The sequence below is a fragment of the Netta rufina genome, assembly GCF_964035555.1.
Source record: "Netta rufina genome assembly, chromosome: 21".
Classification (NCBI taxonomy): Eukaryota; Metazoa; Chordata; class Aves; order Anseriformes; family Anatidae; genus Netta; species Netta rufina.
The window spans coordinates 12137610-12158923 of NC_140145.1; the positions used below are offsets into that span (position 1 = coordinate 12137610).

The following is a 21314-nucleotide window of genomic DNA, read 5'->3' on the forward strand; positions in this document are numbered from 1 at the left end:
TAGTCTGGCCTTAGCTATGGGATAAAATCTTTCGAAGTCAACATCCAACCATGTTTTCCATCACCTTCTTTTCACTCCCAAATCTCACTGCATTTAGACAACCTTTTAGAGAGTTGAAATAACATAATTCCATGCTGGTCATGATTCTGATGATATCTTGGGCAATGATGAATTAAGGTTGCCTTTGTGTTTCTTGCACTGTGGCCCTGGCAGGGCCAGGAGACTTTCCATCTCTTGGCCCCAGGTAGATGTGGTTTCATGTGCCAAACAGTACTTTGTTAGTGACAGCTTGTAAATGACTTGTGAACCATAGGACTTCATACCTATGGTGAAAGCTCCTGGAGTTTTCAGAAAGCCCCTGATGCACGTTATTAACTCTAGAATTTTGAAGTGGAGACAAGGCATGAGAAAGTCTCTGACCAAAAGCCTTGTAAATAATATAGTATAGCCCAGATAGTAGGGCTTGTGTTGGCTGATAGCAACAGAAGTTGTCTCGTGTACTTTGGAATTCAGGTCCCATGATAAAAGTGTTTTGTAGCATCTGTTCATGTCATTTCTGAAGCAGAAAATGTCTATGGAAAGATTTTTGTTGGACTAGGTGTATTGTTGGACCAGGGGTACATGGATGCTGGTTATTCAGCCCTGGAGATGAAGTTGGGAGGGAAGGCAGTGTGTTGCAGTGAAGAGACCTATGGCCATGACCTAAGTTCTGCTTCCAGATTTGCTGTGCAGCCTCAGACAAGTCAATCCACCTCTTTTTGTCTCATTTTCCCATTCTGAAAAAGTTGTTATGGTACCTATCTACCTCACAAGGGTGTTGTGAGGACGTAAGGGTCAAATTATGCATCCTCAGTGATTCCCTACATAAAGGAACAGGGTGCATGATCTGGCCTCTAGCACAGTAATGTGTAGGATGTTTAATAGTTTTGTCATTAACTTGAATGTTCTTTACAGAATTGGAAGAATATTCACATTTTGCCTTTAAAAGTGAGTAACGTACATATCCACAAAATCACCAGGTGCTTTTTCTGAGCAGAAAACTACTTCAGTAATGATTGGAGTTCTGTGCCTTTATCTTCAGTGCTCTTTGAAGTTGCTGGGAACCATAAACTGTTGTTTCTAGTGCCTTCAACAGCACTCTGTCTAGCCAGCTGGTTGCATGTGGTGCAGCCTCATACCTCTTCCATGGTATGATGGAGCGTGTGAATAAACACCATTCCACTTGCAGAGTATGTGTAAGGAAGAGACCAATTTTAGTGCCAAGAAGTGACTTGGCCACAGACATGTGTCACCACCTGAAGGTTATCGCAGTATTTGTTTGAAGGAATAGAAGCCAGAAACCATTAAGCAGCTTCTGCACTTTGGAAATCACCACTTAATGCCAACTTGCATCTATATATATCTAAATGTACTTGAGAAAGGGACTTTTTATACCTTCTGATGGACTTCACAATAGGACATTTCACTATTGCCAGGTACTTCATTGTGCTTGTTCTTCAGTATTGCAGGTAAGATACAGTGGTGCTCACATGATTGGGTAACACTGAGCTTGCCTGTCTCAATTCATGCAGATACAAATTTCCTTAAAAATTGTTTCAGCTAAAAGCTGTGACAGGCAGTTCCCTCTCCCATTTGCAGAAAGAAGAGCTTTTCTCTGTTGCTGTGCAAGTAGAAGAGAAATGCTATTTTCTTGAATGGTCACACTGGTTGATTTATTGACAGAAGTGCCAAGTCGGGGGAACATATATATGGGGAAATAAAGAACTCTGGTTTTATTATAAATATGGTGCATTTGATATGTCACCTCTCTGTCTGTTAACTGCAAGTATTTCCTTCTGAGACACTTTCATGACATCCTGTAAGTGATATATATTTAATTAAAATGGAAAAGTTGCAGAATTAGAGCCTGGCAAATAAAAATAAAAACAAAATAAAATATAAGATAAAATCAAAAACTTGTCTCTGTGGCATGGATTGTTTCCTGTGTGACACAGTGAACCACTTGTTTCTGCATTGCCTTCCTCTGTAGCATAGTACTGTTCTAGTAAGTTCCTTGAGGATACACACCATAGAAAATCAGTGCAAAGCAGAGATTTTGACACTGCCTTAAGTACCTGCAGACCTACATATCAAGGGTTCCTTTCCTCAGCTATGTGATAACGTGAGTTTCCGTCTTTGAAAATGCTCAGGCAGGACTAAAGCAGGTGGCAAATTCTACAAGCTATCTTGTTCATTTCAGAGTAATAGATCATAGGAATCTAACAAACACAACTTGCTTTTAAGAAACAGTCTTGTACATAGTCTCCAGTATAATAGGCACAAACAGACTTTTCTTCAGCATCAAGCATGCATGTCGTCCTGTTCCTGTGTGCTGAGTAAATAAGTGTATTATTTACACTGGGTAATGCAAGGACAATTGCTTTGTTACTGGAGCTCGGTTACATCCCTTTACAGCACTACAGGATAAGTATCATTAGAGATACTCATCTTGTATGGCATTATTTTTCTTCTCATCAAAGTGTTTTAGTTTTATATATAAATGGTCTTTAGGTTGTAGCGTAAAGGAATCCCTTTTTCCTCCACTTCGAAACTATGATTCTATGATTCTGTGAAAACATGTACCACCAAAGCCAACAGAGAACACAGCAGGATCCTTATCATGGTCTTTGTTAGGACAGGTTACTCAGCCATGTTGAACAAGCAAATAATCCCTGTTTTATTGTATGTGAGCAGAGCACGACTTTTAGTTGCTAATGCCTATGTCAGCTGTCCAGCTAGCATAACAGCTGCCTGAAAGGAACAAAGTTAATGCATTCCTATTTTCTGTTCGTTCTGTAGAAGGTCCTTGATTTTTCCTTTCTTCTCTCAGGTTACTACGTTGCTAATACTGTCTCTGCAAATTTTGGAACTGACATGATGAATATCTCAAACCTGCAGAATTACAATATGGCTGATAAAGGGTTTGTTCTTGACTGCCATCACACAGCGCATATAGGACAATCAAGTGATCAAAAGCAGCCAGCATGGGTTTATGAAGGTCAAGTCCTGCCTGAATAAAGTCCTGCCTGATCTCCTTCTACAACAAGATGAGGGAAAAGCTGTGTGTGTTGTTTACCTTGATTTTAGTAGAGCATTTAACGCTGTCTCCCACAGTATTCTTCTGGAGACACTGGCTGCCGATGGCTTGGACAAGTATAGAACCAGGTGGACGGACAGGCTCTGAGTCGTAGTGAATGGAGTTTGATTCTGTTGGTGGCTGATCACCAGTTCCATCCCCAGGGGTTCAGTGTTAGGGACAGCTTTGTTTAACATTTTTATCAGTGATTTGGATGAGGGTATCAAGTGCAACCTCAGTAAGTTTGTGGATGATATTGAGTTAAGTGGGACAGTTGACCTGTTTCAGAGTAGGAAGGGTTTACAGAAGGATCTGGGTAGGCTGGATTGATGGACAGAGTCCAATCATGTGCCACTGAACAAAGGCAAGCACCAGGTCCTGTATTTGGGTCATAGCAACCCCACGCAGCTGTATAGGCTTGGGGAAGAGTTACTGGAAAGCTGCCCACAGAAAAAAAAAAAAAAAAAAAAAAAAGAGTGCTGTTTGATAGGTGAACATGAGCCAGCAGTGTGCCCAGGTGGCCAAGAAGACCAAGGGCATCCTGGCCTGCATCAAAAATAGTCTGGCCAGCAGGATGAGACAAGTGATCATCCCCTTGTACATGTCACTGTTGAGACTGCATCTCAAATATTGTATTTGGTTTGGGGACCCTCACTACAAGAAGGATATTGAGTTGCTCGAGTGTGTGCATAGAAAAGCAGCAAAACTGGTGAAGAGACTAGAAAACAAAAGTTAGCAGTAACAGAGGAAACTGGGGTTCTTTGCCATGGAGGAGAAGATGTTGAGGGGGACCGCATGTCTCTCTACAACTACCTTAAAGGAGGTTGCAGTGAGGAGGGTGTCAGTCTCTTTTCTCAGGTGACAAGTGATAGGATGTGAGGAAACAGTCTCAAATTACACCAGAGGAGATTTAAGCTGGACGTTAGGAAGAATTTGTTCACTAAGAGAGTGGTGAAGTATTGGAATGGGCTGTGCAGGGAAGTGGTGGAGTCTCCATCTCTATAGGTATTTAATAAATGTGTGAATGTGGCACTAAGAGACATGGTTTAGAGACAGGCCTTGGTCAGATTGCTTGTTAGATATAATGGTTTGAAGGTCTTTTCCAACCCAGATGATTCTATGATTTTATGATCACGTATTCCTTGCACATGTTATATCTATATCTAAATCCACTTTCAGCATTCCCTATGTGATTTTGAAGTCACCAAGCTAAAAATAGCATTCAGACAGAAATAGAGTCAAATTTACTATGGATGCAAATCAAGTGACTTGAATCTAGTGACAGACTGTTTTCACACTGTTTTTCCAATGTGGATGAATAAACATATGACTTTCTGACAGTGCTCTGTCTGTTTCTCAGTGAGGTCCCCAGCACTTCTGTGCATTTGAGCACAATCCCATCAATGCACTAATGGGTTTGGGCAATTAAGGCCAACTGCTTTTCTGTCGCCAGCAAGTTGTGTGTGCCAGACTTTGTTTATATATGTGTGTGTGCGTGTGTGTGTATATACGCATTTTATATGCATGTATATATGCATGTATGTTACACACATAAAGAAACAGCAGAAAGAAGTTGTTCACATTTTTTCATGTGAGTCTAGACTGCTGTAGGATTACTTAAGAGTGTGTAAATGAGTCAGGAAAACTGTGGAAAGACTTGTGTAAGTATGTGTGTTAAAGAGAGACAGTGTAAGTATAAAGCAAGAAGCCAGAGACTGGTTTATTAAAGCTTCTTTTTGGACTCTATTCAAACTTCAACCAAGTTGTTTAACTTTTCTCTTTCAGTTTTAAATGTTGTATTTAATGCTTATCAACCTATAACCCTGGTTAGAAATATATCCTGCTAATTCACACATGAAAACAAAGATTAAGTGATCTGCCTAACTAATGAGCAAGTTATGTTGCTGAAGGCTCTGATTTCAGTCAAATTATATGAAATTTGCTGTGATTCTTGAAGCTCTAACTCTTTCAGTCATGTGGGAATCCTAGCTTTTGTTGGAAACTGTGACAGAATGGGAGAAATGCCTTTGGATATTGATTCTAACTCAAAATAAATGAAAACGAATAACAGAAACTCACTGTTTCAGTTTTAAATTACTTAGTTTTAAATGCAGACTTGCAATTTTGAGGGTTTGGCTTGTGAATTTGAGCAATGATTTGCAGTGTACAGCAAAACTGAGCCCATGCTGACAAAGTGGTATTTCTTATCCATTATGACAGTTGGTCCCCGCCTTTCCCCTTGTTGTTAAATCTTTGTTGTTAAATGTTGTTAAGTTCCTTTTGTTATATTTGCACTTGAATGTAAGCCTAATAAAAAATAAATTATATTTATCAACAGACAATTCTTTACAGTAGATTTTTCTCAACTGCTTGGTTAGTTAACCAGTGGTTTAGCATTCCAGTGTAGTAACTGTCAACTCAATATACTGAAAACAATTTTCTTATTCATCCTGTGCTTTTGCATTACTAGTCAATACTTGTAACTTTTTATAAGGAGGGAAAACATGCTTCTTCTGAAGGCAAATTCTAAGGAATTCTATTGTCTTAAATGGAATAGGGGCAACTGCAGCACAAGCCATGTGGAGGCACAGAGTAAAAGGTAGGCATAGCATGCTGCTCAGAGGTGATTAAGGACTGCTTAACAAGATGTTAGCTTTTTAGAAAATAAGTTGATTATAATGAAGGTATTTTTGCTAATTTCGTTTTTTTTTGTTTGTTTGTTTGTTTGTTTGTTTGTTTTTCTGCAGCACTACATCAATAGTTGCCTATTAGTTGTGGTGTAAATGTTGATTGTAGGTTCTGGTCACAAGGAAGAGACCATTTCTTAAGTAAGAAAAAATGTTTTATCTTTCCCATGTTTATTTCACTACTTTATTTACCCACATGAAATTACTCCCTGGTCTGATTTGGCACAGAGCTTTTCAATGAGTTTTTAGAAACCATTCCAGGTCAGAATATGCACCTCATAAAATATTTTTACAGGCAAACCATACACTTGACAGAACTGAGTGTACGGGATACTAAAACAACATACATGTGTGAACTAATCTTCGTGAAAAATAATATAGGTTGGGTCTTTGCAAATATTTTAGCAGGCTGGTTGAATATCAAATTTTCCATCAGAAAAAAAGTTAACAAAAATTTTCAATTAAGCAATGATTATTTCTGGAGCAAGTATCTATTTTTCTTCAATAGTTTGTCTTGGTTACACAGTCAAAAATAGAATTTCTGTCAAGGTGGGAGAGAGAAAAATAAGGCAAAAAAAAAAAAAGATAAAGAAAAAATAAGGAAAAAAGGACCCAGAGAAAAAAATAAAAAGGCAGCAGCTACCCCATGATCAAAGTTAAGTCCATCACTGATCCCTACAATAGACCTGTAGAAACTTGTGCAATTATGCTGCCAGTGTGTATCTAATATTTCCAGGACCAACTGGCTGACTTCCATCCAGTCACCTGAATGGTGAGAGAGCCTTGGAATAATATGTATTTGGTGAGAAGAAAGGAACCTGGTTATGCCATAAGAAAAGTTGCACAGAAACTCCAGAAGAGAATGTTTATTACAGAGAAATATTTAGAAAATTACTAGAAAATCTGCTTGTAGGAAACTGTCTTCCTTCATTCTAGTACTCCCAGAATGACATTTCAAATAAAAATATTGCTATTTACTGTTCAAAAATTCTACTTTCCAGAGAAGATGCATAGGTGATACTGGTGCAAAGCAATTAGGAGAATTGCTGTGAAGAAATTGCATGGCTGGGGAGATGTTTCTAGAAAAGCAGAGGCTATGATACAGGACACTGAGGTATATTAGAGGGGAGTGTGTTTACTCTAGTGTTGGGGATAAGGAGGAGAAAAATGTAAGCAGTGTCCTGCAAGACTGCCAAGACATTCAGTTGGGTACAGTCAAAACATACATCTTCAGTGAAATACAGTGCACTTTGAGCATGTTTACCCTGCTGATGTCTAGTGTCATAGGATGTGCCTTATGGAACACTGGTGCTTAAGGCCAAATTCTGCTTGTGCTAAGAGTGTCTTCTCCTTTTTTGTCTTGCTTGGTTTAATGCTCACACTGCAACAACACAGCATCTCCCCATAATAACACAATAATTGTTTACCTGGTTAAAGACTGAAAACAGCAGCATTGAAGACATTCAGACAAATGATGGCTAAGTTACATGGATTGAAAAGAGTGACTCTAGATCCCTGATGAACACACATTCAATCTGTTTACCTTCTTTCCTTTTTTAAAACTACCCCTTGTTGAGAGAGGGATAAAGTTGATTAATTAAATGATATAGAATGAGAACCATTGGGATGGATTCTCTTCCTGACACCACCAGTGCTTCATCTCCATAAAAGCACTGAAATCAGTGGAGATGCTCTTCTCAGCTAGAGCGTGAAAATAATACTTGTATTTTCTGTTCTGTTTGGAAAGGTGTTCATGAAAGGAAAGTGTCTTAGTACAAGACTAGCATCCTGGCACAATAACCTAGATTTCTTAATCTTCTCTTGAATTTCCAAAGCAAATCTTATAGTTGGGGTGATCGAAAGCACATTTAAGAAAATGAAAAGTGAAAAGTATTATACTGATCTCAAGAGACAGCAAAATTAATCTAGGATCTGATCCTGAGACTTTTTTCTTTTTTTTTTTTTTTTTTTTTTTTTTTTTTTTTAGTGGTTAAACTAGAAGATCAGACAGCTCAGCAATTATTATGGTGAGAGGTAGCTTAACATTTCTTATTTATCGTGTATATAAAGTGGCCTGTGAAAAGGCTCAAAGTATGGCAATTACTCAAAATATTTTAATTAAGATATTAACTCTGCAATACAACAAGAAAAAAAAAAGAATATAACACTAGGAACATGTCAAGGTGTGCTCTACACTGTTGTGTAATTATTCAATAAGTTCTAGGTTTTTTCAAGTTACTTAAGTTTACATGTTAGACATAAAATTCAAACATTCTAGTGTAGACCTGACATATGGAGGTTAAGAGACTTGTCTACATAAGGTATATTTAGATTTGCCTCCTAAGGAGTTCAGCACTTCTGTTTGCCTGAATGCTATATAATCTTAACTATATGCATTGACAGACTGGCTAGCATGCAACTAAAGAGAGGGTTTATATTTTACCAAATATTTATGTAAGCATCCATGAAACTAGAACTATTTGTGCACCATCTTTGCAATGACCAAGAATTAAAGTTATTTTTATCATGGGTGGGTGAGCTTGTGGGTGAGTTTATACGGGATATTTAAAGTTTTACTTGCTGGCAGGAAGGACTCTCACTAATCATAACATCTTCATTACCAGGGGCCTTGCAATTCTAGCACTCTCTTCTTCAGCTGTATAAGTAAGTGCAGTGATATTTCAAGTACATTTATATGTTCCTGTACAAGACTAGTAAAATCTAATTTTCCTGATTCTCTTAAGTCAGGCAATCGATGTGGTGATAAGATAAAAAAAAAAAAAATCTTGTTTTTTATATTTAGCCCCAATGATTTCACTAACATGACTCATTTTTATCAAAATGTTAATACTCATGGTTATTAGCATTATGGACTTGGTGGCAGACATAAATGTGTCATGGAATTAAAGAGCCTACTATCTGGAATAAGAGACTGACAGGCTACTAATATTGAACAACAGAAATGCTTCTCCTAATAACACTCCAACTCAATACTGCATGTTTTTTAGCATTTGTTCTAAGCATCCTTTAAAGTTTAAATAAAGCCCATTGGCTCACTTCAAAGTTCTTTCTTTAAAGCACCTTTAAAAATGTCTTAAAGTGACAAGCAATACCTTAGTGAAGATACTCCTTCCAGAATGTTACTCTAAAGTTCAAAGCATATTGATCCTGGCAAAGGACTGACCTCATACTCAGCTGTGTTCTCAGTGTCCTAAGAATAGAAGACTGACATATTTTTAACCAACTTATTAAAGAAAAGTATAAAATGCTTTGTGACCTTTTGACATTTAATCTTAAATTTGTCTTCACTTCCTAATGGTTACCTAAACCTGGAAGAGTATTGTAGTCACATGAGTACATGTTGCACGGTCTGTAAGCCACAGACTTTTAAGTCTTTACACTCCTTCACAAAATTTTCTGCTCCACTGAATGGTGTTTAATAGTCTTCGGATGAAGATTGCTCTACCATAATTACCATAGGTTGGCTTTTGAAATGCATGTTACCTGCCAGTTTCTTGAACTAAAAAAAAAAAAAAAAAACCAAACAAACTTAATTGAACAGTTAAGCCTTTAATTAAATATGTTCTGACAGTTGTTTCAGTCAGTGATAACTATGATCTTGCTTCTATTCAATTACAATTATAACATTGGAGTAAAAAAATTGCAGACTCTCTACTGGCTTGTTATATTTATAACATAATGCATACTCTGTTCTCTGTTATTTAACCATATTTGTAGCAGTTTACTCTCCAGTCTGAAAAATTCTGTCTTGCATTCTATGGGTAAAATCCTTTAAGATGTCATTACCCATGTCAATATAAGTGCATCCTATACTGAAATAGATGGGTAAATGAGAGCATATCTCTTGGGGTCCAAGCGTTGTGTATAAAGTACTTACTGTTTAACAAGATCACTGTTATCAATTATGAAGCCTTGCTGAATCTTTTCTTTCTCATGGAAACGCATTGTACTTTGATGTCATAGGTAAACTCTTAGTAATGTTTCACTTCCCTCATTTCCACCTTCAGGAGCTAACAGCACTTCAGACAAGACTCTATTTTCTCCTGTGTGTAATGGAGTCTTGGTGTCTTCACATCCCAGAAATAGTTTCATTTAATGACTGTGTCTCTCTGCCAATTCCAGTGATGCTATATTGTACTTGACATCATAAACCATATTGTTTTCTAAACAGCACTACTGTTAATTCAGTACTAATCAACATGATTAAAAAGGCCAGAACCTAGCCTGTAGCTTCTAATACTCTCTGAAACCCCTGAGTGCAAAATTGGAGCTTAAATCAGTGGAAGGTGTATCCAGCTAAAAACTGTCATTAACCAAAAGTTTGGAAGTTTGACTAAGCTAATATTTAAAAGCATAAATAAACCTAACTTTTCCTAGAGAAAGTTCTTGTTTTTTATAGCATGACCCTGACTTTCAATTTTGTTCCTAGTTTTGATGGCCAAGAATTGAGTTGTTTGACTTAACTCTCTGGCAAACCTACATAGTAATTTATTTCCTGTGACCAAGCCTTTCTTAGGATTCTCTCCTCAGAAGTCAGTTTTGGGAGAGAAATTGCATTCCAGAATAGCAGTGCAGATGCATGGGATCTGTTTGATCTCTGCTTTTAGCCCAAAGTATGTGTTTACTGGGGAGTGACTTGTTACATTTTGTTATAGTAATGGTAGTATTCCATAACCACTAAAACCTTGGATTTTTTGTTTTTTGGTTTCTCTCCTTTAAAAAAAAACAAAAACAAAAACAAAAACAAAAAAACTATTTTATTAGGAAAAGCTATGCATAAATCCTGTTTAGATTGTTTTGTAACCCAATTTCCAGGGAGAAAAAAACAACACAGTGCATAGGAAGAGATGGCAATATAGAAAAATCACTAAGTCACTAAGTAAGAACCTAAAAATAGTTTAAAAATTAAAAATTTAATAATTAAAAATTAAAATAGCAAAATTAAAAAAAAAAAAATAGCAAAATTAAAAATAAATAAATAAATAAAAATCAGTCAGGTTTCAAGTAAGTCTGTATACAGTGTACTCTTACGCAAGTGCCTAATCATACAATTGTAGTAGCAATGAACCTAAGCTAACCTGACAGTGTTAAACCATAGGGGCTTTTGTTATAAAAAAAAAAAACTTCTAAAAAGTTGGATGTAAGCCCAGGCAAAACTGCAACCTCTAGAATAAATTTACAACCTGAAAGCTGGACTCCTTTCCAGGGTGCTGATGCAACAGTGCAGTTCTGCTTTGTACTCTTGGAGTGTTTGTTTATTAACTGGTTTCACTCTGATACAACTTTTTAATGAATGAGGAATTAACTGCAGAGGTTGTCTGAAACCTACCTGGCTCATTGTAAAGTTGCTACAAAACAAACATACAAAAAAAGTCCAGGCTCCAACTTCTGTCCAATATGCAGAGAGAAAGAACACAAAAATAAAAATCAAAATGTAGTTCAATATTTTAGGTTTGAGTCTCTCCATTTTCTTCAGCTTTGGAAACGTTCATCAACGGCTTGCCTAGTGCAAAGTTAAAACGAATGTTTTGCAAATCCAAACACAGTCCTCTTCTTTTACCCTTCCCAGCTTTTACCCTACAACTATCTGGAGGAAGGAAGGGAAAGAAAATAAATGACTGGAACATTGGTAACACAGGTAAATAGAATGAAAAATCCTAGCATTGAGTTTTAAGGCATACTGCTTTCTAGACAAAGGTTCTGTCTAGAGACAGGCTCTGCTATGGTTGGACTTGGGGGAGGCTCTAACATAAACTGAACTAGCATCTCAGGCATTACAGAACCTCCACAGAAAGAAGCCACAGGAAACCAGATTGTGTAAGTTCTCCTGTTCATGGGTTTATATGGTATATTTTCATTTCTATTGGAGCATCCTAACTTTAATAAAGCATTTTAAAATGTTTTTATAGAATTCCATCTTAAAATACTTTGTTCGGTTAGGTTAAGTATTAACCTTTTAATGTAGATTGTAGAAATCAGAATGGCAAATCATTTCCACTTGGTTTTAAGTACAGAGAACTTGCTTTATATCATAAACACCAAACTACTTACTGAAATTGGTAGTTCTGTCTTTTTCTTTAACCAGCTTTGCAATGTCTCAATCCAAACTGATTCCACATTTGGAAAAGACCTCTACACCCATTTTATAGCAAGTCCATAATTTTTGAAGTATCTGTTATATTTAATCTACAGATCTTCTTTGGAAATTCTGTTGCTATTTTGGGTGCAGTACAGAAGTATAAGGAATACACTCTTAAAATATCCTCCTCACCTGTCTATATGTTGACCATGGCTGGTTTATTTTTATCTGGTTAACATTAATAAAATGTTAACCTCTCCAGCCATATTGCTGTTAGAAGGAATACTCTCTTTTGATTAGGAAAAAAATATATAAGGCTTAGACACCAGGATGATACATAACTTCATGCCTACACTGGCTTACATTCAAACTAGCAGTTTATACGTGACTTTTTTTCCACGGGGTAGAAGCTTGCAGATTTTTTTTGCGACTGCTACCTGAAGGTGGCAGCAAAGTTTTCAGAGGTCCGTTTGTTCTGCTGGCAAAGTTTGCAGAGTGAAATGATTGCTATGAAACTGAATTTCGGTTATTTAAAAAATACACCAGACTTTGTACTTTGACATATTCCTCATACGTTTGAGGACTACGAATGACAAGTATCACAGGGGGAGCTCTTTTTTGCCACCGGAGAGCTGCGCGGCACGAGTCGAGCGCAGCCTCAGCCAGGCCCGTCCTGCCCGCTCCCTCGCTCCCTGCCAACGAGGCCGTTTCCTGCGTTCGGTGCCCAAGCACCAACCCTGCGATTCTCCGGGGAGGGAGTTGCCGCGAAGGCCGTGCGGCCGGAAGCGGGCTCCCCCCGCAGCAACCCGAGCGTCTCCGCCGGGCGGGCCGGGCTCGCCGTGCCGCTGCCTCGGGGCCGGGCGCCGCGCTGGCGCGGTCCCTCCCGCTAACGGGCGGCGGCGGAGTGCGTTCCCGTAGGCCTCGGGGCAGGGCCCTGCGGGCAGCCGCACCGCCCAGCCCGTTGCCAGGCAACCGTCGCCACCTTCCTAAGACGCCCCGGTGACCGGCCCCGCTGGGCTTCTGTCCGGAAGTGCCCGTCGCCATCTTGTGCCTCGGCGGGGCGGGGTCCGGGAGGCCGCCATGGAAGCAGGTGAGGGGCCGCCACGGTGGGACGGCGCGGTCGGGGTCGGGGTCGGGCTGTGGGCCGGGGAGAGGCCGCCTGCGGTCCGGCCGCGCGGAGAGCTGCGGGCGTCTGTGGGGCTGTGCTCGGAGCTCTTCCTCGGAAGAGGGGGCCATGGGCGAAGTCGTGCCGCTCCCGCGGGGCTGCGTGGTTCTGTACTTGTGAGGCCGCCCCCGGCCTGCCCGGGTGCCGCCCTCCTGGCGCCTGGGGAGGCGTCTGTGGCCCTCGCCCTCTCGGACGCCGTGGGAAGGGATAGCCGTAGAACAAAAAAGCCCGCTACCCCAAAACTCTAGGATAGCTTTTGCGCCTTTTGCCACGGATGCCAGCCTCGACTTCATGTTTAACGTTTGTCCTTAATTCAGGAGTCTGAGCTGCGAGTCGGGGAGCTCAGGGCCTTCAGTTGAGCCCATCCTGTCCTTGGTCTTTATTTCTATAGAATGCGTTGGTTTTCACAGTTATGCGTGAGCCCTGGGCTAGTAGCTTTGCCTTGACAACATTTTAGAAAAATGAACGTGTGCTTAGATGCAGCTTTTCCAGGGGTATATATATCCAGGTATTACAGTCTGTTGGTGGTCGCAGCTGGGAATTGAAAGTAAGCCTCGCAGTCCTGTGGCTAAGTGATCTCTAGTGATAACAACAGGCATCTGAGAACTGAGCTGTCTTCCGTCAGTAAGGGTTTGCTATGTGTTCATTATTGTTAAGACTTAAGCATTCTACGTACTTTTTTTCCCCCTATGTTCTTAAATTGCATTGCACAGCTCTTGAATTCTCCGTTCAAGTTATTTTTTAAGGACATAGCCGTTTCTCTGTAGCGTGGAAATGCTCAGTGGTACAGGATGGAGTGATCAGAGAGTTGTCATGAAAATACTGTGTCAAGTAGGATTTATCAAATTACTATCACAGAATTTTTATAAGTATTACATAAATAATTATACCTACTTTAACATTTCAAAGTATTTTATTTAGCCCTGGTTGATGCCAAAGAAATTAAAAGAACTTCAGTCAGTGTGGGCCGTTTTAAACAGATTAAAATCTGACTGTTTAGTAGTTTGTAAAAGATTGTTTTATATGCATAATCACAACGTACAGGGATTTTTTTCGTATCAGGATTCTCTGAAGCATGTATTCTCAATGAAATATTTCATAGCTTTTAAAATGAGTACAAACATAGGTGATATGGTGAAAATAGGCAAGAATAAATCTGTAATAACCAACCTGGATCAAATAATAGTTTATACTAATAACAGTGCAGTGACATTCAAAAAGAGACACTTTTTAAAATGAAGATACTTTGGTGAAGTGATTCTAAAAATAAGAAAGTTGATTCCTCATTGCTCTTTTTCTGTATGCTAAGCCCTGCCACACATTGTCATGGGTGTAAATGGAGAAATTACATGGAATTCTTATGATCATTGCTAAGCAGGTGAAAACTGGCACTACTGAGCTTTGATGTGGTATCAGGTTCAAGTGAGTCTGTTCCTCCACATTTCATCTCCCAGGAAGGGACTATTTGGCAGAACTGCAGAATAAATAACGTTCAAAGGATCTTCTGGAGATCACGTAGGCTACTGCATGCCTCAGAGTAGGATCAGGTAGAGCAGATTGCTCGGGGTCTTGTCTAGTCAGGTCTTCAGTGTCTCCAGGGATGAAGACTCCACAGCTTTTCTGGGCAACATACTCCTTTATGGATTTAAAAAAAATAAAAAATCTTTACTTTAAAAGGATTTCCCTATATTTCAGTTTGTAGCCATTGCCTCGTCTTTTCCCTGGGCACTACTGAGAAGAGTTTGATTCTGTCTTCTTCATTCTCTTATGTCACGTATTTATACGCATTTGTAAGATTCTCCTGAGTCTTTCGTTCCCAAAACTGAACAGTCACAGCTGTCTTTGTCTCCTTGTACCTTAGATGCTGTAATCCTTTATTTTTGTGTTGGTTTGTTGGGCTTACTTCTGTATATCCATATCTTCCTTGTCCTGGGGAGCCCCACAATTGGATGCAGCACTCCAGATAGGGTTTCACTGGTGCTAATTAGAGGGTAAGGATCGCCACCCTTTATCTGCTAGCAATGCTTTTTCTAATGCAGCTCAGGATGCTGTTGAGCTTCTTTGCCACAAAGGTATGTTGCAGGTCATGTTTGACTTTGTCTGCCATGACTTCTAGGTCCTTCTCTACAAAACTTTTCCAGAAGGTTGGCCCCTCAGCCTGTACTGTCGCATGGGGTTATTCCTCCCTACGTACAGGTCTATGTATTTCTCTTGGCTGAACTTCATGAAATTCCTGTGAGGTCACACTGAATGGTAGTGCAATCTTCTGGTGCTTCAGTTACTTCTCTCAATATTGTCATATGCAATCTTGCTGAATGTGCAGTCTGTTGCATTGTTATGTCCGACTAGGATTTTGGTGGGCCACTTGCTGTTCTCTCTTCTTAACCTTCCTAAATTTTCTCCGCACAAATAAACCAGGTTCTTTGCTTTTACCTTTTCCTTCACTAAACAAAGGGTCAGCGGGCATTCCTCCATTCTTTACATTTTGTCTGTTTAAAAAAACAAAACACACCCACGTATTTATTAATGCAGGCCCAACACTGATTCATCCATGGAAAAGGCTTTGCCAAATGAGTTCATATTTATTATGGGGAGTTACTGTTTCATCTCCTGTTTAAAAATGTTATTCCTATTTGTATGACTCAAATTGAGAAATCGACTTTCGAGTCTATTACGTGGGTCCAGTTCTTACTGTTTCTCTCCTATATGTCAGATGATACAGGAAATCGACTGCGGTTCCAGCTGGAGTTGGAATTTGTTCAATGTCTGGCAAATCCCAATTATCTCAACTGTAAGTACTTAAATGTCAGGATCCTGAGGAATTAATATTATTTAATGGTGTTTATTATAATTGGTAATGCTAAGCAGTGACCAAAAGGTTAAACAAAGAAAAGTGAATAGATCCTTTTTGAGGATAAAGATAGTCTTTAAATAATTTCATATACCCAAATTTCTAATGGCAGAAGGAGGAAGCCTTTAAAATGCAAAATGTTTGTGTTAATGAAATAAAATGCATCTATCTAGTGCAGAAGAGAATAAGTCCAAGTGAAAATAATGATAATTTCCAGCTAACACTATTAGATTATCTGAAACCAGAATTTAACTAATGCTAATAATAGTTTCAGGCACTAAGCTTAATACCTCTGATTTTCACTGTCTGTTTTGATGCTAGTCAAAAATTCCTGTTTTAAACAGCTGTTCACGTCCTTGTTGCTGTATGAATGGAACATTATAAGGGAAATGAGATTAGCTTATTATACCTATAATGCTGACATAAAATATATTATGCCCTTTATATTTATTTTGTCTTGAGTTGCAAAAAATTGTTTGGAATTATAAATTTGTTACACAAGTGTCTCCTCTGTATAGTTTTGTGAATACATATTCTTCAAATTTGGCAGATTTTTTCATACTTCAATAACTGACAACTCCTTGTTTGTCATTTTATTTCAGTTCTTGCACAAAGGGGCTACTTCAAAGACAAAGCTTTTGTAAATTATCTTAAATATTTACTATACTGGAAAGAACCTGAATATGCAAAATACCTGAAGTAAGTATTAAAATCACTTAGGTTTCTGCATTTCAATGATTTGATAATTACCTTCTATTATGCACTGTGTGACAGCATCTCAAAATTTGATTTTTCCCTGCATCCAAAACCTGCACTGTATTTATGCGTAACATAAATTTTCCTGATTCCAATAACCCGGATCTAACAGGAATAGACAAAATTACAGAACTTGTTGTTTGTAAGTTGTGCATAGAATCTATGTTTTGCAGCCTTTATCTCTACCTTAAATATGCTTAAAATAAAAATGTTTAGCATTATGTTTTAGCATATGCTTAAAATAAACTGTTTAGCATTATTGGACAAAACTACTTCATTCTAACAGTTAGTGGGCTAAACTGATTTTTGCCTTGTGGATGCCTATACGAAGTAGAGGATGATTGTGCATTTTTTTTGTTAGTATTGAAACTCTTCACACTTTGGAAAAATAGTTTTCGTCTGTGTGTTTTAAATGAGCCCTGGAAACAGACATTCTAGTTAATGTGTGTGTTTTAATGAAATCCAACCATTAGAAAAGTTAGTCTGGGCAAGTACGTATATGTGCTTGTAACAGTCCTTGTTTCCTAGCCTAATAGTGAAGGTATTAAGTTGCAGTGCATAGAACATGGACAGTCTTAAGAGGTTTGATACTTAAGTAAAACACTAAATAAATAAAAGTAAGATATTGAACTCAAGATTTACTGGATACTCCAGTTTTAGTATCACTTGTAAAAACTTGTATTAAAGTATTCATGTTTTTTTTTTTTTTAATCCAGGTATCCTCAGTGTTTGCATATGTTAGAGCTGCTCCAATATGAACACTTCCGCAAAGAACTGGTAAATGCTCAGTGTGCTAAGTTTATTGATGAGCAACAGATTCTTCACTGGCAACACTATTCACGGAAGAGAATGCGCCTCCAGCAGGCACTGGCAGAGCAGCAGCAACAAAACAATACCTCTGTAAAATGAAAAATGCTTGGAAGAGTGATGATAAGGTGTACTCCAAGTATTTACAACAGAGGAATGAACTGTTTCGTAGGTTTGGCTCTGTGTGTACATATCATAACATATATGTATCATAACAAAAAATGTAGTTCAACAGTCTCCTTAGTAGGCATGTTCCCTGCAGAACAATGTGTCTTGAAGTTTGGCTAAGAGCTCCCTCATGTACCCCTTTCCACAACTGCAGGATGAGCAAATTTGAAGTAATTGTGATTGCTGCACAAAACTTAACGTGTGGATTTTTGCCTTGAAACAGAGATTAGTTACTATTTGTTATTTCTGTTTACCTGGTAATCATTGTTTCTGGGGTTCTTGGAGGGCTTTCCTGGCAGTAGTTTTTAGAGACCAATATTGAAGTGTGAAGAAACGAGCTGCAAGATTAAGAGCAGAGATAAGTAATAAACTTTGAGAATACCCAAAAAGGAAATAGGCTGTAGCTGCATCTATTCCTCTGAAGTCAGCTTGCTTTAATCTTGGTTTTCTTCCAGTGAAATACAGGATGCTCTTAGACTTTTTTCTACAGTATGTGTACTGAAAACAGTTTGTGTTACGAGAAAGGTGTAAATGCACAGAGAAGCATTTGTCACTTATTCTTGTACAGGTTTCTTTTGTAAGAATACAGATTGTGGCAGACGCCAGGGGTTTAATTTTCATGATTTAGATTGTGTTCATGCTGTATTCATGTTATATTTCATGTTGATGTAGGAGGAGGTACTGTGACGTGATCAGAACCAGACTGGTAGCCTTTAGCTTAGGCTGAACAGGTAAACTATTAAACATCTTTAGTATTGAAAATTTACCATAACAGCTTCAGTAGCTGCATGAAATCAGATTTAGGAAGGAAAACACATTTTTTTGTTTCTCCTGCACCGTCCCCCCTACTCCCACACACACTTACTCACTATTAAAAGTATAACTTTTTAAGTCTCACTCTTCAGTAAATGTAGGCTGTTCTTTTGGTTTATAACATGACTCAGCTCCTTTGAAAAGAGACTGCTTATAAATTCAAGTTTATTTCAACAAGATACATTTTTTTTGTTGCAAGATTTTATTGGAAGATTTGAACTTAGAATATACTGACATTTACCTCAACTAATTGGAATTAATTAACCATGATCATTGCAGCGGGGGGGGGGGGGGGGTGACAGGAGGGGACAACAGGTAAGGATTCCTTGAAAGGACAATGAAAATAATGAGATGAACATCTTCATAAATGATTGGCTAGTGGGGGATTTAGTCTTCAGTAAACAACATACGCACAAGCTCTGCTTTAAAACATTCTTCTTCAACCAGCTTCTGAGGCTGAAAAAGGAAGTTAAGATGTTTTAGGAGCAATTAAAAATCTGTTCTAGACTAGAGCTATTTGCACATAATACTAGCTGTACTATAGCAATTGTTTTTTGTTATGGCAAGTGTGAGTTGGGATGGAGGATAGAGTGAGTAATGATAATTGAAAAACGCCTGAGGGTTTTCTGGTCTGGGAAGAGTCATTCCTGAGAAAGTAATTGTTAAGTTAAAGAATGTGTACAAGTTAATACTTGGTCTGACCTGTTTAATGCCCTCAACTATAAAGCACAGGAGTTTACGGGAGTGGGAGCTGTAGTGTATTTCAACAAAAAATACAGTATACGTGATCCTGTTCCACTCCCATAATTCAGCATTTAGATTTCTTAAAATTTGAGGAGCCATACATCAGGAAGCTAACACCACATTGCTAAGAACCTACCCTACCCCTAAATCACTATGTGCTAAGTGTATATGTTTTCTTTATTACAGAGAATATTCTACAAAAAGCAGATTGGTTCTCTCTCAAGTAACTATTAGAGCTAGGAAGAGGCATGGATGGGAGCCGAAGAGATGTTCCTAACTGTTCCTTTAAAACGAGAGAGGGTATCAGAAAACATGGACAGCAAACTCATTTAGGGCCATAAGCCCCTGTCAGTTTTTTAGTTGGATGCATGTAGATCCATGCGATACAATATATCACTTACTGTTCCATATTTAAGTAGTGTAGGCACTCCTGTTAGTTTCAGATTCTTCCTGAATTCATTGTTAGGATCTTTCCAGCTGTTCAGGAAGATGGTAGTTAAACGCAACTTGTAAAAATGTGTTAAAAATGCAGTTTGAAATTAATCTGTTAAAATCACTTCAAAAGGATGATTTGAAGATCTTTACCTCCCACCTCCCCAGCTTCCTCTTTAGAACAAGCATGCAGATAGTTACACCCTTTATGGATGGTGTAGACCTCCACACTCACAAAAGGACAGTCAGTCATTAGTTTCAACAGGTTAATTAACCTCTAGTCAAGAAACAGCATGTAGTGGGTTTACATGGCAAGGTAATACCAGTTGTTGGCATTAAAACAGTTACTTACTAGGCTCTGTCTCCTACTAGGCAGTAGATGAACACAGACTCATCGGGCATGTTATGAAGTTCCCTCCTCACAACCGGTTCAGCTAGAGAGTAATTTTTAATTGTTTGTAGTTAATAGTGTGCTATAGAATCATATGGATCTAGTATAACCAGCAAGGTTGCTAATAAACACTTTGTTTCAGGCCAAGATCTGTATTTTGTTTCATCTGGTTATCCACCAGCTTTGCAGAACTTAGATGTTCAACAATAAAGGGAATGGTCTTTGCAAAAACGCCAATTTCAAGTTTAACAAGCTAGACAATTAATTAGTCTCTTTTCTGGATAAGAGCCCAGCAGAACAGCAGTAGGTGGTTGTCATATGTAATCTGGCATACATGATCCATAAAGTTCACTGTAATGCATTCTGAGAAGCTGCCTTCACGTTCTACTGCTAGGCACTGGTAAGTCATCTCTGCCTTTTGATATGTGAAGCAGAGATGAATTAACTGATCATAAGATTCACATCAAATGGTTTGCTAGGACAGATAAAAAGCTATCCTTCGTGCCAGCCTCTGCTCAACAGTGTATAACGTTACACACTACTCCGTGGGAGGGCTGGCAAAACCGAGACAAGCACAGACAGCTTGTTTCTGAAGCAGCGGCTTTGGCCAGCTCCCAGTCGCGTCGGCCTGCAGCGCCAGCTGGGTTCACCGCGGTGTTACCAGCAGCTAGAGCTGGGGACCCGAACCCCTCCCAGCTCCCTCGCGGAGGCAGGATGCGGACTCGGGGTGTCTGAACGTCCCCTACAGCTCCGCACGTGCACCCCGGGAAGGGCAGCCGGGGCCGCTTCACGCGATCCGCAGCGACCGCGACTGCCTGCGGGCAGCCGCGTCCCGGCCGCCACCGGCCCCGCGAGGGCCGAGGGGAGGAGGCCGCCTCCCTGCGCCACGCCCGCGCCGCCACGGCTCCGGGGGACCTAGGGGTGCCCGCCCGGCCTCACCCGTCACGCAGTCCGGGCACCAGCTCTTGCCCTCGGCGTCTTTGTCGCCGCAGAAGAGCGCGAAGATGGGCCGGCCGTGGTAGCGCTGCGCTGTCTGCACAAACTCGCTGTACCCGCGCACCTGCTTCTCCTCCCAGCCCATGGCGCACGCAGGAGGCGGCAGCTGCAGGCGGCCGAGAACGGGACCCGCCCCGGACGCCGTGGTGCCGCGCCGCCTCCCGACGGCCTCTGCGGCGGCGGTTGCCGGGAGCGGGTTTGAACCGCGACCCCGGTAGGCCGGGGCCTGGGCTCAGCCGAAGCGGACGGGGCGTCGCGGGGCTTCCCGCCGGTGCTGGTCTCGCTCGCC

The 21314-nt window shown here is 39.7% G+C and overlaps 2 protein-coding genes across 3 annotated transcripts; one reads left to right on the forward strand and one right to left on the reverse strand.

Moving 5' to 3' along the window:
- Positions 1-12927: 12927 nt before the first annotated feature.
- MED31 (mediator complex subunit 31) lies at positions 12928-18276 on the forward strand. The gene is made up of 4 exons (XM_084299658.1): positions 12928-12992; positions 15781-15858; positions 16521-16617; positions 17391-18276. Exons 1-4 carry the CDS (start codon positions 12983-12985, stop codon positions 17581-17583), a joined length of 378 nt encoding a protein of 125 aa, XP_084155784.1. The 5' UTR covers positions 12928-12982; the 3' UTR covers positions 17584-18276.
- Positions 18277-18645: 369 nt separating this feature from the next.
- Positions 18646-21247, reverse strand: TXNDC17 (thioredoxin domain containing 17). 2 transcript variants are annotated; one of them, XM_084299657.1, is made up of 4 exons: positions 20969-21176; positions 19991-20072; positions 19608-19683; positions 18646-18918 (listed from the first exon to the last, which is right to left on the reverse strand). In XM_084299657.1, exons 1-4 carry the CDS (start codon positions 21108-21110, stop codon positions 18850-18852), a joined length of 369 nt encoding a protein of 122 aa, XP_084155783.1. In that variant the 5' UTR covers positions 21111-21176; the 3' UTR covers positions 18646-18849. The 2 variants fall into 2 exon arrangements, with proteins under 2 accessions (XP_084155783.1, XP_084155782.1); XM_084299656.1 differs by lacking the exon at positions 19608-19683 and having other exon boundaries at positions 20969-21247.
- Between the last annotated feature and the right edge of the window lie 67 nt (positions 21248-21314).

What these genes read in the sequence shown, in the direction of transcription:
- MED31 (XM_084299658.1), top strand. An exon ending in AAATCCCAATTATCTCAACT is followed by an intron (nt 15,859 to 16,520) that starts GTAAGTACTTAA and finishes ATTTTATTTCAG; the next exon opens with TTCTTGCACAAAGGGGCTAC. An exon ending in GAATATGCAAAATACCTGAA is followed by an intron (nt 16,618 to 17,390) that starts GTAAGTATTAAA and finishes TTTTTAATCCAG; the next exon opens with GTATCCTCAGTGTTTGCATA.
- TXNDC17 (XM_084299656.1), bottom strand. Translation starts at nt 21,110, where the DNA reads ATGGGCTGGGAGGAGAAGCAGGTGCGCGGGTACAGCGAGTTTGTGCAG. An exon ending in GTGCCCGGACTGCGTGACGG is followed by an intron (nt 20,073 to 20,968) that starts GTGAGGCCGGGC and finishes ATTACTCTCTAG; the next exon opens with CTGAACCGGTTGTGAGGAGG. An exon ending in CTAGTAGGAGACAGAGCCTA is followed by an intron (nt 18,919 to 19,990) that starts GTAAGTAACTGT and finishes TTCCTTTTTCAG; the next exon opens with CCTCAGAAGCTGGTTGAAGA.